Below are 25,513 nucleotides of genomic sequence, written 5' to 3' on the forward strand. Positions count from 1 at the left end.
GTATGACCAGGACTGCTGCCATCTGCAAAGACCTGGTTTGGAAGGACCAAAGTGTAGAGTGGCTTCAAGAGGAGGGAGCAGCAGCCAGCGTTCATGGCATTGCATCCTATTTCTAAATTTCCTGCTGGTACTGAGGATTTTACTCTCTTGAGGGTTACAGGCACTTACTGCTCCCCTTCTTGTGTTCTTTTCAAGAAGTGGAGTCATTTGTTTTACTTGAAGACTACAGTAATGCCAAGCTATTTTTGGCTCCACCTCATCTCACCTCTCCTCTTGCTTGTGTCATGATGTCAGTTTTGATCTATTCCTTCCCACTGCTAGACAGCTTTGCCTAAAGACATAATCCTCAGCCCCTAATAATTATGAGTACATCAAAGGCTAGTTGGTTTGCTTAGCTGCAGAGGTCTCCACAAAGATCTGTGTATCTTCACTCGAAAGACATTTATAGATTTGTGTCAAGCTTTAGAATTATCATGGCCTTCCATTTTTTCCCCTTCTTTGTAGGGGACATATTCTTGCCCACTACAGAACTGATTTAAAAAGCACAACTATATCCCCAAAATGAAGACGTCTTCGCCTTCAGACACCTTCTCCTTCATATTTTAATGATCCTCATATTTTGTAGTGTCTGCCAGCAGTAAAATTATGCCCTATGGATTATGAAAAAATCTTAGCAGAAGTCATAGATTAACTATTTTTTGCCAGTTTTAGGGACTTCCATTTTTTGTACCTAAAGCCACATACTATGACTGGTTTATAAAAAAACAAACAAGAAAAAAAAATTCCAGTATTTCCAAATTCTGAAAATTGAAAGGAGTTGACTGTACCTGATATGGTTTTATTCTACCAAGAAGTAGGATATTGCAAGGTATGTGAGGTCACTCGTCTCAGATCTCTTCAGTATAATTCCATGTTATCCCTATAACTCTCAGCCAAGTTGATGCACACAGACAACAGTGAATGGATGACACTAATTACCAAGTAAAAAACATATTTTCAGTGGCAACAGATCAAGAAGAAAGTTTCAAAAGTGAAAGGAATTCACAGAGCTACACCTTGCGGGAGGATGTAACACGATAAAGAATAGTTCAGCATAAAAGATCTCGGAGGGATGCCCGTGGCATGGCATTGAAGTGAAGAGAAGCAAGTCAGTACTCAAGCTGTTGACATTGCAGCTAGGAATTTGAGTAGGAATTTGGCTTCTCATCACTGATTTCAGTCCATAGACTGTAGTAAATTTAAATAGAAAGCGCACATAGTTGAAATAACTGTTGAAACAAACTATCAAAGAAATTGATGCATGGAAAGTGTCTTTGCATGAAGACTGAATGAATACCTTTCTGAGAAATCGGTCTTAGCCAAACACAATTTATGCTTAGTCAAACACATGTTTTCTGGCTTGGTGTAGGATAGCTGGATGAAATTTAATAGCCTCTAATTCACTGTAGGTCAAACTAAATGATTTACACTATATCATTATAGTATAATATTCATATGTTCTGGATTCCACTCTTGCCTACAGCTCTGTGAAAAAGCCCCTGGTAAATCTCCCATTAGCTTCAAAAGGCCCACATGTGGTCTAAAAGACTGCAGTTAAAACCCACATCATATATATGTAATATATATTCACACATCTCATAGTATGCACGTGTGTGTGTACATAAGTGGGTGTTATATTTACACATACAGAGCCAAAATCTGGCCAGTCATGAAAATACCTCCAAATCTGAACACAAGCCAGAGGAAATATTACGTATTTGTGTTTTGCTGCATGACATCACAGAAGCCGCTGCTGCTTTTTTTTTTCCTTTTTTTTTTTCTTTTTTTTTTTTTCCCTGAAAGAACAAAAAAGTAATCACAGGCAGGAGGTGCTTTCATAACTGCTGCAGCTGGCTGGGAGCTGTGGATCTGTGTGTCAGGGGCATGTTTGTCTCACACACCCTGAAGCCGTCCCTCAGCCTCTCGCTTTCCGACGGGGAACTCGCCGGTTGCGCTTCTTTCTGCGCCCCGAAAAGCGTTGGCAAACACATATTTGCATGGCAGTTGGTATGTGTTTTGTCCTGTTTGCTCTGCGTAATGTAACGTGATGTGACAGGCTGTAATTCATCACATCAGCTGCGTGACAGCAGAGGGGTTGGAAAGGAGGTGCGATGGTGGGCTGATGCGAGGTGGCAAGTTAATGCTGGGCTGTAGTCTCTCAGTGTTAAGGTTTTTTAGAATCACCTGCCAAAGAATTATCTCTGAGTATTCCCTGTGCAGGTGAGTTTTAGAAGTAGTGATCAGGCAGAGCACAGTCAGCATCAGGAGGAAGCTGAAGGTCCCTGTGCTCAGAAGGAACGACTCTTGTAAATATGAGAACCTTTGCACGTGTGGTGTTAGATCAAACAGACAAACAAGGACATTGAAGGACAATTTATTTATTTCCTCCTCTTTCACTGCACTCCCCAGGCACACCACAGGTCCTTATGTGGGAATACTGTGGAATTGCCGAGGGCAAAAACGGAGGTTGAGGCTGTTTTCCTCCAAAGACTCCTACACAAGAGACTGCTTGACAGTTCACCCCTGAAAAATTCCCACCGCAGGTGTTAGGGTGTTTGATAACCCGGTGGTGGTTCTTGTGGAGTGCTTCCAGCCTAACAAAACCAAGTTCCCTGTTAAAATCCCACCTCAGGACTGGGACATTCTAATCAGGACACGGCTGGTGAGAGGCACAGGGAAGAGCTCAGCAGGGCCCGAGAGTGAGCTTTGCATCCACTGCTCTTCTCAGTCCTGCACTTTCTGAAATGTCACACTTGGCCACAAGATGAAACGAAGGGAGTTGTTTAAGAAAAAGCATTGGTGAAAAAGTGATCTGCAGTGCCTAGCACAAGGCAGTAAGTATATGCAGAATTAATGACTTTTTTCTTTCCTAAACATACATTCTGTATTTAATTTCAGCTATTTGAAGTATTTTCCCCTAAATATCCTTTCTGTCAGTTAGTCTGCATTGACACTTCTTTTTACTTTAAATCTCAGTGCCATGAAACTTCTGCAACTCCCCAACTCATGCATGAATAATACCTGCCATTCAATAATATTTTTCACAGCATTCAAGGCACTAAAAATCCTGAATTGTACTAGATTTCAAACTATAAATTCAGTCTTAAAAACAGATTGTGAGGCAGCTGGTTATCTCTGCAATGTTGCTATTATGAAATGGCAAAATATTTTAATACGATGGAAAGATATCATTAATGATAGCTTATAAGCATGTATGGTGTTCACTTTAATTAGTCATTTACTGCAGTCACACTGCCATCATCTTTATGATAATCAAAGCTGCAACAGCCACTTGATTTCTGCCTCCTGCCCTCCCAGCCCAGGGACACCACAACATCAGTAAAAAGTTGGGGTAGGGTTCTCACATAAATTAGATTCCATGGATTAACCACTTAACTGATCGTTTAAAAATTTTGCCTGTAAAGGAATATGGAAGTCAATATACTTTCCTGTAGTCTTATGTTAAAAACCTAAACATGGCTTCTCTTTTTTTTTTTTTTTTCAAAAATTTAACATTTTTTCACAACAACTAGATCATATTTTTTTCCTAATGAAACATGTGCTGCATCTTGCTATGGTTATTCATTTGCCTCTGCTGAATTTAGTCCTTTGTCTTGATAATGTTCTTGCTGCTACAATCTCCCCTGGAGACCTCCAAATATACCTAAAGTGCACCAGATAAAGAGCAAGTTCTGGGGCCATCCCAGACACCTTGCAGAACAATCCCAGGATGTGTTTTTACATTATTTGTTAGGTGCTGGGGAACCATCAGGAGCCTTACATGAGCTCACCTCTGACTGGAGGATTTGGAACCCAGTCCTAAACCCTGTTTGAAGTTCACTGCTAGATTTCACCACGTTTCTGCTTAAATAATACAAACTCGTGTGACCCAGATGCAAGAGGATGGCTACGATTAATTATTTGTTTTACTGCATAGGATGCAGTGTGGCCAAAGAAAAGAGCTACAAAGTGCTTACCTTAGGCCCTTGCTTTTGGCCACCAAAGGGCAAAATCTTTCGCGCATGAAGGCAAAAATGGAGCCTGTGTGGGCACCCTCTGCTGCAGCGTGAGCCCAGATCACCCTGCTCACTGTGCTGCCATTGCCTCAGATACGTAAGGGAGGAGTTGGCACCACACTCATCACTGAAATAAGCAGTTTTTTAACAGTAAAACATTCCAGAAACGTTCCTCAAGCAGTCATGAAGGAAGCACAGGCTTTAGTCAGTGCCTCATTTTCATGAATTGCTGTCAATTGTACTGTCCCAGCCTATTCCCGTGTGTGTTTGGGAGCTTTGCTGTCCACTCGTTGGGATAGAGCCAAGACAGCAGGTAAAGAACTGGATGCAATTAGACCTTTACAACTATCACCAACCCTCTGGATGACTCTGACCTCCTCATTTTAGCCTTGGATGGTTGTGCTTTCCTTTGGGGACTGGGTGACCTCCCTGTGGCAGGCTGCCCATCCTTTCAGGACCATGCCATGCCAGGACCCCGCGCTGTCACCTCCCTCTGGCTGACCACACGGCCAGGTGAAGTCCATTTCCTAAGCTCGCTTGTTTTCTGTCATTTTTGCCACACAGGGTGAGAGCACAGCCCTGGGGAATCAGCTGTAATCCTCTCGTTCGTGTTTGCCATTAGGTGTCAGTGTGACAACAACCATGGTACACAAAGGCTGCGCTGGGGTGTGCAGGGACACCACCCCCATCCTAAACTTCTCATTGTCCACTCGGGGAAAATACAGCGTGAAACCGAGGGGAAGGAAAGGCCGGAGAAAGCAATCAACATTTTATTTCCGGGTGCTTTTCCATCACCTAATTGAAATGATTTACTAATAGATAAGTCTGTTTGCATTTCATTCAGCGTGTCTCAGGTTCCCGGTGCTGCAGTTGTCAAAGAAGGGTAATATTGACAAAACCAGGAGAAGAGTTTCTGCACACACTGGTCTCACCCTCTTTTGGGGCAAAATAAACTGTCAATATTATCAGTAATTTGCAGTCAGCAGGAGGTAAACTGCTTTGCCCAGTGCAAATGTTAAATTACTTGTGTGAGTTGAAGCCTGACAATATTGGTGCTTATAGATGAGTCCTTCACAAGTTGTTTAAAATGCTGTATTAGAAATTACAACTTGAAGTCCACTCATTCCAAATAGAAGAATAAAAAACTTAAAAACTAGTTTTAAAGGATTTTTTTGGTCAGAAATAGTGCCTTTTTTTTGGTGTATCAGCGGTGTACATGATGAAGAAATAGTAAAATACACTATGTGTATTGAGAAGTTGAAATTGTTTTTAAACAAAGCTTCAGGCACTTCTCAAAACGTAGCAAACAGTTTCTGGTTGTGTGGGAGTTTTAAAAGCTTTAAAATAAAAATCAGGGTTTAGCGGGGGGAAAGTATTTTTAGAAGAAAATTAGTTTATAAGATATTCTCCAGTAGCAGTATTCAGAATACATGAAATAATCGTAGGATAGCCTCTTTTTTGGCCTTATGTTTGGAAATGCAAATGTTTTCACCTTTAATCAGATTTTGATCAGGTCAATGTAATGGTTAAACCAGCTTGGCCTTCACCAGGACCAGGGAATCTGTTGTGCCAGAGGATAATTGGGATTCAGCTTTGCCTTCACCATTTCTGCTTTGAAAGGGAACAAGTTCTGAGCGTGGCTTAAATTTCGTGGTGTTTTTCTTTATACTGATAGATTAAATCTCAAATATGCTGCTGTGATAAGCATCTGAGCAAGCTGGCTTTTCTTTTACCTCCTTCCAAATTTCTAGTAACTCCGTGGCACTGGAGTGGTTATTCTTGAGCTTGCACTGCACAGCCCAGGGTAATCCAGCCAGAACAAGAATACTCAGGTGCCATCTCTGCTACAATTCCCCAAGTTGGGTAGTTGCAGGTCTTTTCATGAGAGCAAAGCCTTCCAAAATTTGGTAGCCATGCCCCTTTTCAATTTGGGGATGGGAAATGAAAAACTAATGTGCCAATTTGATGTTGTCCTTATAACAGATAATTATAGGCTTTAGGAATAGAAAAGATGCCTGATTAAATGGCTCCAGCCATCTGCTCTTGCAAGACTGTGAAGTAATCCTTGACCATTTTCATATTAAGAGCTGCCATGAAGATGTTCTCCCGCTGCTTATGCCACTCAGCTTGCCTAGAAAGCTGTCTCCTCTGCTCTGGCTAACTGGCATCCCAACTCACTTTTGCTTTGTATTATTTTAAATAGCAGTGATTAAACCTTTACATCAGTGCTGTTGGGGGGAGGGCTTGAAAGTAGAACACATCTATTTTGACTTCAGAAATATAAATTGAACCCTTATTTTCACATGTGGTTTCAGATCAGGTTCTTCTTCTTGTTGTTTGTGGTACAAAGGGAGCAGATGAAAAGCCAGCTAGGCAAGCAGTTTCAAAAACCCCAGCGCTGGGCACTGTGGCTGCTTGTACCCCTGCTCCATTGGGGTCCCAGGGGAGGCATAAGAAGAGCCTCAAGGGCCAGGCACAAGCTGCTCACATGGCACTCTGCCTCAGCTGGTTTAGGTGAGCCCAAAGGTAATTTTGCTGGTTTTGAAGCAAAATCCTTAGTCAAATAGACCTGAAAGCAGCAGAGAGCTGTAAACCTGCTTTACCCTGAGCATTGTTCTTATAGAGAGTGTTTCTTCAACCAACTCTTTACAGATCAGAAAATATCCTGGTGCCAGAATCCTCCCTGCAATGGGCTGAGTTCCCAACTGCAGCCTAAACCAGTCCAAAAATGTGCCAGAAAACACGAGGAAGGGTTTCCACCTGAAGCCAGAGAAGAGACAGAAGGAGCAGAGTCAGGCTGTAAGGAAGGACTATAAGGGCACAGGAATAGCCAGGTAGAAGTAAACATCTCTGGGTGATGCACATCTGTGTGAGAAGGACTGGTGGTGGCATGTAAAGAATGAAAAAGATCACTGCTGCAATGCAGGAAAGTGGAAAGATGCCTTTGTAAGGGCAAATTTTTCCCATTGAGCATTAATTGCTTTCCATGGATACAAAATGCACATTAAGTGATCAAAGGAGGGGCTGACAAGCAATGCTGTATTTAACAGCTATCAGAGAATGCAATGTAGGTTAATTACCTTCCCTTAAAATTATTTTTTTTCTCCCAAAGAGGTGAGCCTCTGTTTGAGACAGAAGCTAATCTCCAAACTCCTCTTGTCTACTTCAATGAAAAGAGGAGTGAGAAAGGGAATGAAATGTGGTGGTGAGGAGACACCAGCAGGAGCCATGGTGACTTTTTTCCCCTGGCATTGAGGCATCAGTTTTTTGCATTGCTTCCCATGGACTTTCCTCTTTGGTTACCTTCAGAAGCACAAGCAATGCCAGGAACTGCCCACAGCTCCCTCCAGGGCTTTGGGCTTCCCAAGCAGTGTCCACAGTCGCTGCTCCTGCTGACACAGTTTATTTAAATAGGCAGGAAGAACGTATTGGTGTTTGCAGGAGGCAGTGTACAGTGTAAACTACCTCTGTGAGGTTTTAAAAAGAAAAAACGCTCTGGTATTCCTGCCACTCTGTAATTGAGGGATATCAGTCAGGTTAAGATCTTCCCAGGGAGTGGAAGGAACAGCCTGGGAATGAAAAACCCACCGTTCCTGCAACGTTGCATTTCCCCTCCAACAGGGCACATGGAATGTAGTGTGTCCCCTTTCCGAAGCTGTTTTCCTCTGAATCAGTTTCTTCTAGTGGGATGGGGTGGGAAGGAAAATATCAACCCATCAGTCGGGGTTTTCAGTGCCAGCAGGGTAACATCAGCTTCTTAGAGCCTTTGGGCACCCAAACCACAGAATGCGCTGGTGGTTATCAGCAAGTCTGTGCAGCAAAGCACTGCAGCAGGTGAGTGACAGGATGCAAATATCAGGGAGGACCTGCCCCTGTGTCTGCCTCAGTGCCTTTTCAGCCACACCTTTCTGGTAAATTGTAAAATGTCGGTCAGGGCACTCTGGAGATGGGTAAAACGAGGCGTGCTCACACCACAACTTCTTTTATGTCCTCGTGCCTTGAGGAGCATTTAGAAAATGCATCCAAGGTTTGTCTTATGTTGTAGGATTTAGCCAAGAGACACTGAGCAGAGCACTGTATAATTGTCATTAAGAGAGCTTAGCAACAGGATAGTCTGTGATTCCAGGACACCCTTATGCATATCCTCTGTGTGTGTGTGTGTGTATATACATATATATATGTGTGTGTGTGTGTGTGTATGCAAGCAGGGTTTGCATATATGCACATCACCATAAAGTTTGAGGGTTTGCAGGTTTAAAACAACGTGTTGGTACCAGCAGTGTAGCATGTTTTCTATGCATTGCATCAGTGTTGCTAATTTTCTATGCAGAGACACACACAGACCCCATAAAAACTTGGCCCTCATTTTATGAAAACTTACCTGAGACATTACCATCTTAGCATCCTAAAGTCAGTACTTTTAAAGAGATTGAAAAAAAAACTTGTAAGAATTTTCAGTTTCGAGGCATCAACATTAAGCTTGTTGATATCATAGTGAGTTTAGTTCACACAACCCTCCAGCATGAGTAACATTTTTTTTTCTGTGAAACTCAATGACTACAAATACATTAGTCTTGCAGAGGTTAGAAAGCAATGCTGGTTTATAATTTGGGTTTTATTTACAAGTAGTATTCCCATTTTTTTTATTATTTGGATTAGGCAACTAACTGGTCCCAAGTTTTTCTTCATTAAAGAAAAAACTCTCCTTTTAATAGGTGTGTACTTCACACTTTTCAAACTTCAATAGCATAGAATTTTTCACTTGGTCAGAAAGCTGATTTAATTTGCTGCTAGGTTAAAGGTTTCAGTTTTACATCCATGAATTCTCAAATTAAATTCACTGCATTGCTTAAATTTCTAGCTGCAGTGCATTTAGCCTAATTGCTTTGGTAAGTTGGGTGCTTAGTAACTCCTACTTCTCTGAATTTTCATCTTTAAAGGCCAGCAAAATAAGCCTGAGGGCCACAGGTGGGCTAGCCTGCTCTTTGAGATTCACCTGTGGGGTCTTTGGATATCTCTTCCAGTCTGACTGCATCCTCAGACCATATCTGATGAGGCTGTTCTGCTGACAAGGGAGAGCATTTAAACACCTGTAGGTTTTAGCTGTTTAAGCCCAAATCAGTTTTGAAGCAACAAATAAGGCTGAACAAAATGGTTCAGATTTCAGTCAGTTGTCAACTAAATGTGTGCACTGGGCCTTTAAGTATTTGGCCAGACACATCTTGATTGCTTGGCTTTTGTTTTCACCCTTGGAAAGTCAGCTGGATAATGCCCTGTAGCCAAAGTCTATTCTGTGATGCTGCAAGTGGGCTGGACTGGGGGTGCAGGGTGGGGGGAGTGTGTGTGTGTGTGTGTGTGGGGGGAGGGGGGTGGGTCCAGGTGGAGGGAGAATTAACCAAAACCAGAGTTATATTCATGTATTTCCAAATGTTTGTAAGCCAAGGTGTTTGCAGTCATTTTCAGTTTTCTTGCCACGTTAAATGCAAAAATCATAGGGACGTAAAATGATCCCAGCAATGCAATCTCTAAGGTGGGCTCTTTTTGGGGACACATCACAATGCAAACATGAAGGTGATGGAAACAGTCGAGGAGACTTCCACCAACGGCACCCTCAGAGGCAAGCCCTGAGTGTCTCGTTTTTTTCCTCTTTGTTTACAGTATTTTTAAGGCTTTGAGTTCTCACGCAACATATATGTCATTAAATGGCTGATTCCTCTTTGCACACGTTGTTGTGATGGCCTGTGGCAACCTGAATTAATTGTTTCAGTAGTTGATGGTGGTTACTAGCCGTAATTATTATAATTTGCATTTATAAAAACTTCTTTCATCTAAGGATCTCAAAATGCTTTTGCACACATTTAATTAAGCTTCACAACATCCTGTGAGGTAAGTGTCAAGAGTGTTGTTATATCCATTTTTACACGGGTTTCTCCAAGAAAACAAGGTCAGTCTCTAACGTGGCTGGTATTTGGTTCACATCACTTGCACAGGACAGGTAGCACGGCTGCAGGAATTAGGAATGCTGATCTAGGTCACTGTGCATCTCCCTCACAGCTCTGGCTGCTGCCACACTGTGTGGACACACGCACCACGCCATGGCAAACATGTGATTTCCAGTCTGAGGTGGCCCTTTCCCTCTCAGGAGCACTCGAGCAGCAGGAAAGTCTTGGGAGGAAAAAGAGATAAGCACCCAACAGGATGCACAAGATGAAAACCCACCTTGCAAAGATCTGTTCTTTCCACAACTTTCTACCTTAGCATTTAAGCCTCTCTTTGCAGTCTGCACACAGTAAGACGTGTCTGCTTTAGCCAGAGCCAAGAAAGCAGCTGCAGGCAATGTAAAGTCACCCTTCAGCAGCCACTCACCTGCTCCAGAAGAGGCTGCACACACTTCACCTCCACCCCCTACCAGCCTAAGACCCAACCCTATGGGCAATCAGCAATTCTGAGATCTACTAAATCCTAGATTACCACTTGACAGATATTTAAAAGTGAGGATCAACCAAAGTAAAATAGACTTGGAACTTGGGGGACAGCAGCTTTCAAAAGCTCATTTCTTTTTCAAACATATGACTATGTTGTTTAAATTGAATCTAGCTCTCTGTAAGGTCTGCTGATCACCATAATAGCCCTGAGGAAGATAGGTCTAAGTAAGTGCTTGCAAATTGAGTAAGGAGTCCCAGGCCATACCTTCATGAGTTCTTTAGCATCCTCATCAATTTATGTTTACATAAATTGTTTACATGTGGCAATGACCAGATTGGCTATTTGGAAAGAACTCTGCCTGTGGATGCACTTATTCCAAAATAAAAGCCACTTTGCTTTTCTAAATTAAGTGCACTTACAGGTAGAGAATGATTATTCTGAATAACATAAGAAAGAAATTTCATTCCCAAGTAGGCTATTGAGCAGAAATATTCTGAAATAATCTGTCTAATTTCTCATATTGATGCTTTTTAAGGCACAGACAAAGTCACAGAGTTAACAACCAATTTTGTTTTCAATCCATTGTTTTCTTGGAGAGGGTGTGCCAGTGCAAGGCAGGAGCCAGAGATTCCTTTCAGTTTCCCTGAGTCAGTGTACAGGATTTATTCTGGTCCATGTCTCTCTTGTGGAGGGAGGAATGCCTGGCAGCCAGAGGAGAAGGTCTAGCACAAGAACACACATAATTTCATTTTACCTGGTGCTGTCTTACTTAACTTTCATCAGAAATAGGACAGTCATTGGCCTAAGCCTGTGTTTTCACTGAAGCTTTCTTCTGCTTTTTTTCTCCTCCAAACTTGTTCATGCCTGCTGTGGCACAGAAAAGAAAAGTATGGCAGCAACCATACTTGACATGCATGACAGAACACAATGCCATGGGAATCCCAGCATCAGGCTCTCAGAGGAGTTTTTATTGCTGCCACCAGACAGTTTTCAATAACTTCAAATGAGTATTTTTGGGGTATGTTTCTTTAGTTGGAGGGGGGAGGAAAAAATTCTCCTTGTGTTATCTCATATTGCAGAAACTGAGACTTGATGGGTTCTACATTATCCTTTTTGGACCTCAGTCACTCCAAAAGATTCAAGATGAACTCTGCCTGCCCAGGCACCAGAGTCGGTGCCCCAGGGAATTTCTTCATATCTAAGGGATGTGCAGGATGTGTACTCGCATGCCCTTGCTGCCTCTCAGCTCTAGCTGTACATGCAGTTTTGCTTTAGGAACCTGTACCTCCAGTATTGCAATATCTTTTTCAGTCTCTGTCATCAAGAGTTTAAATACAGTTCAGATCAGTGTTAGTGGCCCAGCTCCAAATGAGGAGAATTGCCGCAATTCGTTATCTTGACAAATTAACTGGTCTGAGGCAATTCCTTTTTGAGAGAGATGCAATTACCTAACTCTTGAACTCTAGCCTTGCTCCAGTGCTATGGCATAGTTATGCACCTGCTCAAAAGGTGTGGGTACTACTTTCCCATCCGTAAATACAATTCTTGCACTAGGAGCTGATTCAAAAAAAAAAAAAAAAAAAAAAAAGGCTTTCTGAGGTGCCAAGGTGACTGGTTGCACAGGAGAGGGACAATATGGGAAAGGCAGGGTCCTTGTCACCAAACCATGAGAGGAGGGGCTGGCACAGAGAGAGTTCTATCAGAGAAATGAATCACCAGTTGTCCCATCCTCTGTTTTGAGTCCAGCTTCCTGATACAGTGGAAGAAGGTGGCTTTCCTGCTCCCAATCCACCACATGGAAAAGAGTAGCCTATTCAGACCTAAACCAGATTTTTTTTGGGAAAAAAAAATCCAAGGTGTTTTCTTCCTGGGATTTAGGCAAAATTTTCTATTTCAATCCTTCAGTCTTTATATAACTGGTGGAAAATGGGTTGCCATCAGCACTTCACTCCTGCTGTGGACAGGGGCTGGTGCTCCTGGGAAGGCAGAGTGACCTCCAGCCGTGCCCTCACCTCCTGGCCTTGAGGACCAGCTCCTTTCTGCCTTTTCTACCAAGCAATGAAAATAGATCCACAGTTACACATTGTTCTTCCAACCCAACGTGGGCAGATGCACTTCTCATCCTCTTCCCTGTGGAAAGCAACTCCTTTTGCCCCTCAGCCATAGCTCACCTGTGGGCATCATCTTTCCTTGTAAAAGGGCTCCCAGATGCTGAAAGATATCCCTTAACCATTCATTTGAACCACTGCCTTTTGGAAACTGTTCAGGATAAAGCCGTCCGGCAGAAGGCTTGTGTTTGCCTAGAGCCTCTTTGTATGGACTTGGTGGCTGGGAGTTTCCTTGAGCTCCTCTTTGAACTCCAAGCCTTCAGCATCCAAAACATTTAACCCTCAATTTCTTTTCTGCTTTATCAGTTTGGCCAGCTTCCAGCTGGCAGCATTCATTTGCAGGCTCCCATTCTGCATCTCGTGTTTGCAGATTTGTCTTTTCCAATTAACCCCTTGAAATGGTTTTCTTCTCCCTGGAGCCTACCTGCCTCCGGTCTGGCCGGCACTTCTCCCTGCTCTGGATGCCCGAAGGGCAGGAGGCAGGAGTGGAGGAGCTGGGTCCCCGAGCTGGAAGTGCCAAGCAGAGGGTGTGCCCCACGCCCAGGCGGCACGAAGAGCAGCTGAAGGAACACGCAGGTTCGGCAGTGCCGGCTTTGCCCGTTGTGGGTTGGGGCTTGCAATGCCGGAGGCGTTTCTGCCTCTGTGGAGTCTCTGGAGCATCACTTATGAATAATGAGATCTTCCCTGAATGCTTTCGCTGGGATGCTCGGGAGCACGCGCCCACATTTCCACTGCTGCAGCCTTCTCCCCAAACAATGGGAATGCCTCTGCTCGCCAGCAGCTCTTCCTCAGCTTTGTTTTAGAGCAGCTAGATCTAGAGAGTCACCTAAAATTAAAAAAAAAAACCAAAACCCAACAACAACAGCAACAACAAAGAAAAATAAAGACCTTGCGTCTAAAGCATCACTTACCAAAGACATTGCCTAGTCTCCAGCAGTGTCTTCCCTCCCGTGCCTGCTGTAATTGCTGAGCAGTAGCAGCTGTAGGTTGCTCATCCTGGCACTCCAGCTGGTTCACAGGCATGCACAGGGAGGGGAGAGCTGCTCACCCACTGCCAGGATTGCCCGGCAAACTTCACACAGGCTGGGAAACCCGATAACATCTAGAGGTGCAGCATCTCTATTGCTGAGACACCAGTCAAGCCTTTGAAGTGAGACAGGGTGGAATTGAAGCAAATCCTTGGTTGTTCAGTCCCTTCCAGCTGGAGACTCACCACGGCTTGGTACTACCACATCTGGGTCACCCTGTAAGACACACCTTTTTTTTTTGTTTTGTTTTGGTTTTTTAAATTAATTAGTATTGGCACTGCTGGGGTAGTTCCTAAGGAACCTGATTACTTAGGCTCCAGGGAGATATAAAATTAACTATTCAGGCTGTATAGCGGTTAGCTTAATTTTGTGTATGATTCCAGCAGAGCAAACGAGTAGTAGAGATGGAAATCTCAGCCAATGTTACTAAAGACTCAGCATTTCCATTTGCAGAAAGTTTTAAAACTAGATTTCACAGCAAGCTGCAGAAAACTGCTAAGTATAACTGTCTACACTACTAAAAAAGCAATAAAACAAAGCAGCTGTTTATAAATGTTAGCTTCTTCTTTAGTTTTGTCACCTAACTTTTATATTAATTCCTAAATTTCCTGGCACACCCACTAAAACAGTTTTACTGCTGCTAATACCTCTACTACCCAACTAGTGAAATAATGACATGTTATGCTACGATTAACGATTGATGCTACTAGTAGTGATTGAAATACCTTATCTTTTCAGGCATCAAATTGTTAAATAACAGAACTGGGAGATCTTCAGATTTAATTTAATGATCTTATCCAGCTCTCTAAACAGTAACAGCTGCTCTCAATGAGTTTTAGAAGTGCTACAAAACCAATATTTCGACAATTTGTATTTGTCAAATGCAAACATGTCAGCCTTGGGAATTAACAAAACAACACAAAAATAATCTAAAAATAAAAATCCATGGAAAACTAGCCCAGAAAAAGCAAAGAAGTTTAGAGTTACATTTTTCCACACTCACAAACAAAGCTCTGTGGTTTCCCTGCAGGAATTTGTTGAAACAAAACAATTTTATTAGAATATGTTTATTTAGAAAGAGTTTTCAGAAGAACAATTGTAGCCAGAAAAAAGAGCTGACCACACTCAAATCAGCAATGCAAGTTCCCAGTGATTTTGATACCAGAAGAATTGTATGCAGTGGCTTTAGAAATAGCTTTATAGTTTGAGAAAACCTAGGATACAATTAAGTTATCATAACATGATAATGTGTGAAATCCTGCTCAATCTCATGCCTTCTGCAGCAGTTATCTGCCTTTAAAGAAATCCCTAAAATGTCTTAAAATCATGACAGCTTGCTTTCAACAGGTAAAAAATAAATACTTAATTTAAAAAAAGTTATTGCTTAATAAGAGGAGATATGAATTTATTTACATAGAATTAGCTGTTCAAGTAAAAAAATTAATTTGTTTAAATGCCTAGGAAAAAGAAAATGTGATTGTCAGTAAAGTCTACAGTTCTACAGCACTCACTTGCATTAACTATTTGCATTTCTTCACACCCTTGATTAGTTTCTCTCAGAAAAACACTATTTACCTCTTTTTTTTTATTTTTTTTTTTTTTTTAGTAAAACAGCAATGTGGCTGAAGTCTGTGTGGTTCACTGGGAGTTCATTGGGATATATTTGCAATTCCTGAAGCAAAAAAGTGTTATTTTATCTTTAGAAAGAGTTACATTTTTTTGAACTTATTGAATTTTCCAGAGATCAGCATGAAGAGTTCTGATTAAATGCTTGCTTCAGCGTTTTAAAGGCTTCTTGTGTCCCTGTTGCCTAAGGAGGTCGTACACGAGGATTGCTCTGTAAACATCAGATTGTACAGAATTGGCTCTGCACACCATGCCAGGCGCACAAAGAGGAAGTCAAATGGCTTATCTCTCACTTATCAACTAGTTTATTTTTCACGCCCAAAAAAGGCTGCTACAAGAGCAGCTGCTACTTTGTAAATAATTTAATGGCTGCTGTTAAGTAGAGCTGTCAATTTTGCAAACAATATTAAAAGGAGATTTTCGTTTTACCACGGATTTGCACGTTTTGAAATGCGTTTTTATCCCTGAAAGTCCAGCGCAGGATCCTGGAGAATGGAAGCAGCTTCCGATTTGCAGACACAGATTCAGAAGAGAATAGACATGTTTAAATAATGACAGATGTGTGGGCAGGCAAGGTGTGATATCTCATCACCTGCATGCATTACCCAGAGAGCATCCTGCTCATTAAAGCACAGGAGAACTTTCAGTGGACTTGTAAAGAAAAGGTATTTAACTCTTTCAGATAGGTGTGAGATGTAGCAATAGCAATTACCACCGAATTTTGGAAATGTAGAACATGCATTGGGGTCACTGTATGGTTGGGTGTACACAATGCTATCCCAATACTGATCACGACAAATGGGATTTTTAAAAAATATTTTTAGCACGAAAGATTCATATTCTTGTATCTGGTAAATTACTTTAATGATGAAACCACAACATTAGCACAATACCAACTCTCAATTTTTTGAAATTCAAATTCAGGTTGAAATCCGCAGATCTTAACATGTTAAGAAAATAGTAGTTTAGAATTTAGACAGCAAGAGTTTATTGTGCAATAAGGCAAAGGAATATCTCAGATTGCCTGAATATAAAATCTTAGGTGAAACTTAAGATCTCTCCAGTGCTAGCACAAAGTCAGGTCTCTATCAAGCACCAAATGCTAGCCAGAGCCCTCATCGAGATGTGAGGACCACCACCCTCTCCCAGCTCTGTGGCATTGTTGCCAAAATCCTTCCCTTTCTAATTAAAAGTGGGATATGTTGCCTCTAGTTTGGGAAGGGCTGTGTTGTTTAAACAGTGTTCCTTGCACATTTGTTTTTCCTGCTTTAGCACTTCTCACGGGGAACCGAGTCCATTTCCCACAACAAAAATATTTATTTCTTTATAACTCATATCTGATGGTTTTGTGGCTTTGAACCACTCCTGGCATCCACACTGCAGCTGTATCCCCAGACCACAATAGGTTCAATGCTCATAACTGTTTTAACATATCAGATATTTATTTTAGATATGAAAGTGCAGAGAAATCTATTTGCACTCCTGTGGGTAAGAACCCTGCTCTTCCCCTGGTTCTGTGCTTGCAGATGGCATTCTCCTCTGTTTCCCATGAGGTTTCCATGGATCCAGTAGCATTACTTAACAAGGTGTAGCTGTGCTAGATCCACAGCACAAAATATCAGCCACTGGCCATGCTATAATTAATTGCTCATAGCATTCATATAGTAGAAATTTGGCACCCAAGGACTCCATACATCCAAATTGTAGCCCAGTCCACGTTAAAAAGCTGCTGGGTACCCCCTGGAGCACATGCATGAGTTACACTGAAGTGGTTGGTGTAAGGACTGGGATTTACTCAGTGCTGGTTCTCAGCAGGGACAAAACCCACAAATCACTAGTGTGATGGAAAGAGATCAAGAAAAAGTTGACCCAATTCTAATTTGTTTCTTTTCCCAGTACACACTCCTCGTTCAGTTTCTCTCAGGGTTTTATGTTCTGAAATGTCCCCACTCCTTGGAGCTGGGTCAGCCTCAGGAGTGGTGGCTCAGGAGAAGTCATGGGCATCATATATTGGTGAAAGTTTGTAGCTTTAAGGGGGTTAATTATTTAGGCCTTAGATGTTACTGAGTAAGTGGAAAAAGAAAAAAAAAGAGAAAAGAAAAATGAATTACAGATGCTCAACTCACAGTGTTCATCTGAGCTTTGAACATTTTGCAAATTCGAAGGTTTAACATTCTGTTTCTTAACAAACTCTGGCCAAGTGAAGAGGGAGGCTCTTCAGGACCAAAGACTCCATTCCAGGAGGGAGCACAGCAGTGAGAGCAGAGGCTGTCAAAGTTTGTGCCACAAGACCTGCAGTGGATTTTACCTAATTATTCTTTTTCCCCATCAACAGGAATTTTGTTTAAGCCCTTTCCCAGAGCTCTTCCTGTGTATGAAAAGCAGCTTCTCACAAACCTTTATAAGTTCTAAATACTGTTCCTCTCATTCTCTTAGCTTTTCATTCTGCTCCAAGAAGAGATCTCCAGAGAAACCTCCCTTACTTGCCCTGGATTTGAGTTTCTGAGATTAAAGCATTGCCCATACACTTGTATTCTCTTCTGCTTTTATTTCTCTTTGGATTCTTTTGTTAAAGATGGAGGAGAAATTGAACCAGTGCTGGCTTAGCACCTTTATTTATTGTAGTGTGGTGTGCATGCTTGAGGCGTGCTGCCTTCAACCAAGTTGGCCATTTTCAACCATTTCCCACACTGGGGAATGGCTGAAAATGTGGGAAGCAGCAGCACAGACAGACAGCATCAGCTACCTGGGAAAGCCAAACCTTGCCACACTTCACCCTCCCTCACACCACAGATGCCAGTAATATTTAGGTGGCATGAAGAGTAGGACTAGTCCACAGCAATCCCACGGCATTGGATTTTTAAGACTCAGAGGTTCAGAAAGGCTTCCGAGGAGATTTGCCCTCCTAAGCCAGTTCTGGGTCTCCAGACAAAATGTAAACCAACAGCGTGGCAACACCCACCAGACTTACATCCTCCCCACTGCCCACGGTGCCACCATGGGTGTCCTGCAGATCAGCTTACACAGGATCCAAGAAGGCAGAGAACAAGGGGACAAGAACAGGATTAGAGGGGAAAAAATGCAAAAGGGTCTTATGATTTTGAGAAAAATCTTTTAAAGTCTTTATCTGTAACAGGATTTTTTTTTCCTTAATCCAAACTCTGCTAGCCTGCAGTTTGATTAAATTATTTATTTATTTCTTTTAAGTCTCATACCTAGAATATGCATTTCTTCCTCAATATTTTTAAGTGGTTTAGATATTTTTAAACTATTTCCATTACTAGAGGGCTCAGACTAGAACTTGTGAATTGGATGCTCATGCTTCACCTACTGAAGACTTCAGGCCTTAATTGTGAACCAAAATGTTTTAAAACAAAGCTAAGGGAATTCTTCCTTTTTAAAGGAAGGAGTTACACATAGTCCTCTGGGGAACTAGTCCAGTTGATAAGACTTTGATCCCTATGGCTCATGCAGCAGCCTTTGGCAGCCAGCTGGACCTTCTGTAGTTGACAATTTAGAGAATGTATTTCCTCCTTGCTATCTACAGCCAATACACACTGTCTCTGTCTTTCAAAAACTCTTGGACCTGTTTCTTGTTGCTGGTCACTGGCTACTTGGCCTTCTTTTCAAGGGAAAAGCCAAGGGTGAAAGCTTTGGAAGCATGTGGGTTTCCATTCAGTTTGATCCCTTGCAAGAGAGGACACCCTTGTCCTTATGGGCATCCAAGGCAAACAGCTGGCAGCCTGCTTGGTACTTTCAGATGAAGTAAGTGTGATACCATATCTTAACAGAACTTCTGGGGCAGCCAGATGAAGAAGACCCATCTTGTGAAGCTTTCCCTGACCAATCTCCAGAGCAGGGAGGAGGGTGCAACCTGCCTGCTCCCGGCCCTGCTGACAGACCGCCAGCGCCAAGCTGCTCCCGCAGGTGAGTTGTGAATGGTTTCAAAATGTATGTTTGATAGTCTGAGCCTTCCTGACAACTGCAGTTGTCTGCAGTTATCATGACTGTAAACACAATAAAACATTAACACACTAAGAACTAAGTGAAACCTGGAAGCCCAGAAGATGCGGCATAGACACAATGAAATCTCCAGAAGCACAGACAGTTTGCAAGCTTTTAACACACACTATCACAACCATTTTCAAATTAAATCATCTGGGCAAAGGCAGCTTTGCTTGTTGAATGTGGAGAAAAGAGAAATAAAGCAATGAAAACGCAGCAAATTAACAGTTGCAGGTGGTGAACAGAACTTTTAAAAACCTGACATGATCTTTACAGATTTCTGTAAGCAGATCACTAGCCTGTAATCAAAATCCCTGGGAAGATCTTTTGAGAGTGCCCTTCTTCTGAAGCTGATTAAAACCTTGAACTTAGCTATAAGAGAAACAACAGTTCTGATAATTGGGATTTTTTTTACGGCACTTTTGTTGCTAGTGAACCTGCACACCACCTTGCAAGGAATAGGAAATTAAAAAGAAACAGCTCTTCTGCAAAGATTGAAAAAGCATTTGTTTCTGTTATTTTTCTTGATAGAAAAGAAAAAAGCAGGTATTTGTTCCCAGTGAGTATATAAATGTGTAGTATATACACTTATTTTTATTTTCTATGCCTACTGTCTGTAGGCTGTTTTTAGTAAATCTGGTGTGAGTATGACATTGAAGTTCCACGTTGCATTCATCCCAGCCATTTGTACATAACTGTGCTGAAGACACAGTTCATTTTCTTCTTTCTTCATTTTCTTCTTTTCTTCTCTTTCTGGAAATCTGTATGTTAACTAGTTTTCTGTCTCCCCTCACATGGGAACGTTGAGTTTTTTCATTATTCAGTGTTACATTCATTTTACCAGCTGCACATCACGAGTGAAGTGCTTATTTTATACCTTGCCTACAACTTTTAGGATATGGAACATGCTCTAAAGCTTTCAGAGCTATCTAATGGGTTTGGAGGTGGGCCTGGCTTTAAAAATACAGTGCATAGTTATTCCCTCTTAACTTTTGGGATGAAGATACCACTGACCTGGTATGGGCAAATTACAAAGACAGTCTCCATGCTGGAGGCTGCATTGTCTCCAGAGGGCTCTCCAAGCGCTCCAGTAAAAGGAGCTCCCTTAGCAGCGCACCAGAGCCGGGACTAATCCCAACACGCCTCTGATCCCAAGGTATAAACACGCTGTCCTCCCTCCCTTTCGCTCTCCTTTTTCCTTTCGGAGGTTGCTATGACTCACACATCTCTGGCAGTCCCACGTCTGCCTTCGTCAGGCGTCTCAGGAGAGAGGCTGAGAGCTCAACTTTGCCCCGACTCCTGGGCTCCCCACCCGACCACGTTTGCCTGCACCTACCCAGGTGGGTCACCATCAGTTGCTGAGCCGCAGGAGTGGTTCCTTGCAGTCGCCAGAGCTGCATAAACAGCTGGGATTTCTCAAGGCTTTTGGCTGGAGGAGCATAAAGCAAGCTCCCACCCGTCCACCTGCGGACACCTGGAGATGCGGCTGACCTCTGCTGGGAGAGGCCGGAGATTTCGGTGGTCGCTTACACTGCTATGGAAGAAAACTTCTCACGGCTCTCCTGGCTGGCCACGGCTGCTTGAAGCCTGCCAACAAGAATTTAGGTTTCGAAGGCACTCCCTGTGACAACACCAGCCAGGTGGGAAGGTCACCTGCTGAGGCACAGGTGACTCCAACAGCTTCTTCCCTGTGCTTAAAGAAAGCCATGGGTGGTTACAAGCACCCAACTGTGGCTTGGTTTGCCTCCAGTTTCCCAGAGTTGCTCTTCTAAAATGCATCTGCTGCCACGTCTGCATCAGACTTCTTCATGTGAAGAAATGTCTATAAAGAAAGGAAGTTTAGTGTTGGGACCTTACATAAATAGGGCTGTTCTCTATTCTGCGGTCATTGCAGTGTTTCATCTCTCTGTCCCAGGTACTCCAGCATTACCAGAGACTTCTGGGTTTGTAACTGGCTTCTTCTGGGTAGTAGTGGTTCTTTAAGTTCCTGTAAGAGATCACACCAGGACTTTGCAGTTGTTCAGCAAGAGTATCCAATGGCTGTTCTTTCTTCTTTCAGAGTCTCTTGTTATCTGCCTTGGCTTTACATCTTTGTACCAACTAGTCACACCAATTACTACACTACTGCATTTCTAACACAACCACCCCTATCAGTCCTGGATGCAGTCCCAAATCTGCATTTCACTCAACTTTCTGGAAGCTCATCTCCAGCACTTATTTCTTTCTTCCTTGTATTTCAGCTCTTGGGACAGCTGAGGCATATCTCATGGGTTACATTGAGGCAGAAGTCACGAGCTAGGGCCCTGTGAAGACTAGCAGAAGACATTTATGTTTCACTTGCCTAATAAACCTTGTTTCTGATGCCCTTCAGGGAGTTTGACATCTGCATACCTGTAACTGGAGCCCAGTTTTCAGTCTGTGATTAAAAAATCACTTCAACTAACTCTTCACATCATCATAATCTCTTTTGCTTAACCAGGAAAACCATAATCTGGGATGAAGACAGGGACAGAAAATTGTCAGAAGAGGCTGGAAACAAAATAATCATTCATAAAACAATCTCAAGGGTTTATTTCTTTAAGAATTTATTCTTGATTTAACTCCATGATGTTTTATGGAAGCAGCAGTTGTGCTGCTGCCAGTGGAGAGCTGTAGTCAGCTTTCTGATCTGTATGCACACGCACACAAAGTTATGGGCACTAAAGATTTCAAGACAGCATTCCAGAAAGCAGCATTTCATTTGCTGCCTGATTTCTTTCACTCTAACATAAAAAGGACAGTTAAACACCACCAACAATGCACAGTCCAGTGAATGATTTTGTAAGATAAAGATCTCACCTCTGGCTTACATTTGGCGTTGACCATTGCCTTCTCTCCTTCCAAGTGTCAGCTATGTTTTAGCCTGGAAGTTCCTGCCCTCCCACTACTTTTGTTACCTGTTTATGAAAACATTTTGATCGGCATAACCCTGCAGCAGAAGTTTGTACTGGAGGAGGATATTTTGGATGCTGTTGTTCAGAGGACCAAGGTAGCATGCTGATCCTCTCAGCCACACAAAGGAGCTGATTGACTGCCTGTGAGACAGCTCGTTTGTGGATGAGTCAGCCAGAGAGTGCCTGTGACCATGTCAGAGTCTGGCACCAGAGCCACACAGAGCTGTGACTGCACTCACTCCTCTGCCACTGGCCTTGGTAGCCACAGTGTGGGTTTCCTCCCCATCAGTGTGACATTCTCTTTCTTTACCATAATGTGTTGTGGGCTTAAGTATCTTCCATTTGTTGGCAGTGTCAGGATGCATGTGAAGCTGGGTTGGAGGGGGTTTTAGCTCATTATCCATCTACCTAGTCCCCATCCCCCAAACCAGAACTACTCCCATTGTAATTAGGCTATCTATTATTTTAATACAAGTGATTAGGATAGAAGGCAAAAGTGTTTGTTATCACAGTGATTTTTACCATAAAACTTTCTTAAAAATACACTCATTCCTACTTCTCTACAAAGTTTTTATTTAATCTCATGAGCATGTATGTATATTTTGAATCTGTAGCATCACTGAGCAAGCAGATGCTTTCCTAAGCAAACCTTAGGAAGTTCTAACAGCATCTCTCAGATCTGTTGTTAAATCAACATAGAGGGAGGGAATTAGAGTTATCCCACAGCATCCCCTTTTGTGTGTCACATAAAAAGCAACATTAAATGGATTTCTTACTCCTGAATGACTGTTCTGTGCAATTAAAGTAGGCGTTCCTCACCGTTATGGCTTCCACCTTTTGAAAAAGTCCTCTTTAACCAGGAAGCAAACCCAGTCTTAAAATAGCAGGAATACAGGTTGAGGGATAATGTCTGCCAGGTTCAGGTGTAATCCTACCACCTGCTCTATCTGCCTGAGCAGTTTTCAGTTCCAAATTAACTCTGTTAATAGGTGTGATGCAGGGATGTGGCAATGTGGTGGAGGAAATTCATGTCACATGTGGGATCCAGGAGTTCAGCTGCATGCATCCAGTGCTGTTCCTGCCTGGCTGCTGCAGCCTTCCCTCTCCTTCCTTCTCTTTCTTCTCTTCCTTCTCATTCTTTGCCACTGCTCAGCCCAGGAGCTTCATGTGCCTCAAGAGTGCAACAGCAAGCAGATATAGATGGCTTCGTGCAAAGTTGCACTCTCAATTTCTACATCTGTAAAACTGAGATAATACATTACTGAATTCAGAGGGGCAAATTAACCAGTCAGTGTGCACACTGCACCTTGAAAATACAAAATTAACTCTTCTGAGCCCATAAGTGCTCAAGATGCATCAAGGTGTGCTCCATGGCCTCTTGATTCCAGACAAAGGTCCTCTTGATTAAATTAGATTGCTAATGTATTAACGCATTAGCACACTTGAAGAAAGAAAAGTTTGAAAAAGCAATTTGGCTTCATCACATGAATGGTGTGTATACTTAATGGAAATTTTTCCAGCATTCACAAAACAAAGAAAAATCAATAAAATGTCTGCCAACTGTTCCACTGAAAACATTTTATAATCTATAGCACAGAGAATCCTGAGCCAAGATAAACCAGCCTTGCTGACAGAAAATACTGACAATTATTTTACATTGATTCAACTTGGCCCAGCCCAGACTGACCTTGTTTATTCATCTCAGTCTCTTAATTCATATTAACTTGGCATCAAAATGGGACATGTGGCATGTGGGCTGAAGACCCATTTCTGTATCTTAGACTCAGATAAATGTAGTGCATTGAGTACTTCCAGTGCCTTGAGCTCTTAGGTAGATTTATATGCATTAGACTGAACTGGTTAAGTTCCTTTTATCCCTGCTGGGCTTTTCATGTCTGTTGACTGTAAAACTAGAAGCTCAGTAGAGGTAACATCTTCTTCTAAGCCTTTGGATATACATGAAATCCTCCCAGTACTGGTCAATTCTAAAGACACATCCAAAGAGGATGGAGGGTTTTAAGCTCTTTTAAAATATAAAAATAGAAGGGTTATGGCAATTTGGCAGCCAAAAAAGCAATTTGTGGGTCTCGGCAGAATCCAAGGCTGTGTGTAAGAAAGCTGATCAAGACACTACAGAGGAGATAATGGGGTCGAAGAGCAGAAGAATCCCCCTGCTTTTGCAACCAGCATAATCTGGTCTCCAATGAAGTTTCTTAGTTTCTTATACTGAACCAATAAAGCTTAGTGTGATGGGAGAGTTACATTACTGCGGCTTAAAAATGTCTGGAGAAAGCTGATGAGGAGAAGTGCTTTTAGTTGCTTTACATGTGCCCAGCTGCTTGCATAGCTGTCTTCTGGCTGGTAGTGGGAAGACAAAGGCACAGGGAAAATCTCAGCTTTTTCTTTAATTATTTATGTTCTCATCAGCAATAAAGGGCTTTTTATGCCTGGAATGTATTATTTGTATTATCAAATCTGAATGAGATTTTGCACTGTGGCAGTGAAGAAATTGGGTGCTGCACAAAAGCGTTCACATTTTTATTTGCACGGCTACAGCGCTGTCGTAGCTGAAAGCCACCCCTGAGTAAAACACTACTTGAGTCAAACATGACTACATCCACTGAGGAGGAAAAGCTACCCAAATGATGAGAATCCTCCCAAAAGAGTTCCCAGTTGGCCTGGCATTGGATGTTTAGTTTATTTTCTCTACTTGACTCATTCTTGATGAAGGCAATGCTCCCTTGGACTTCACCGGGCGCTTGGCAGGTTGTGGATGGCAGGACGAGCGGCGAGTCAGCAAGCCAAGGTGGCACAATGTGGCCTCCAGGTTTCCAGTTCCACTGCACTGGGAATGGATTGCCTTTCCACATGGCTGTGTAAGCAGAGATTAATGATGGCTGAAGAAACCAAGACTAGCAAAACAAAACGAAATGAAACAAAACAAAACAAAAAATACCTACAACAGAAAAAAAACCCAACAAATTCATCTGCATTTTCCGTAACACATAGTTGATGCTTTCCTCCCTGCACCTCTTTCACAACTTGGATTTCAGTGATGAAAGTTGTGTAGGGACAAAAATTTCAGAAAATCAGTGCTGTATTTTGGGTTTGATATCCTCCTCTCCTGGCATCTGCCCAACTTCCTCCATGCAGGGCTGCCAGCAGTGCCTGGTGCTTGCTATGTGTGTTACATGTCCCCAGCCTGTCCTGCTTAATAAAACTGTAATTACTCAAAACACCACCAGCTTTATACCTTGTCTTTGAATGACAGGACAGTGCTGGAGCGACTGCACGGCCAAATGAGCGATCCTAGTGACGCTCGGTCAACAAAC

General features: G+C 42.4%; 1 protein-coding gene across 18 annotated transcripts in view; it reads left to right on the forward strand.

The window, feature by feature from the left end:
- WDPCP (WD repeat containing planar cell polarity effector) overlaps positions 1 to 25,513 on the forward strand; it is a 148,748-nt gene that overhangs the window by 114,482 nt on the left and 8,753 nt on the right. For all 18 annotated transcript variants that reach the window (XM_068186405.1, XM_068186412.1, XM_068186415.1 and 15 more), the window contains one exon: positions 19,035 to 19,170. In XM_068186405.1, coding sequence (XP_068042506.1) covers positions 19,035 to 19,170 — 136 coding nt within the window. The remainder of the gene's footprint in view (positions 1 to 19,034; positions 19,171 to 25,513) is intronic.

Source organism: Anomalospiza imberbis, chromosome 3 (assembly GCF_031753505.1).
Source record: "Anomalospiza imberbis isolate Cuckoo-Finch-1a 21T00152 chromosome 3, ASM3175350v1, whole genome shotgun sequence".
NCBI lineage: Eukaryota > Metazoa > Chordata > Aves > Passeriformes > Viduidae > Anomalospiza > Anomalospiza imberbis.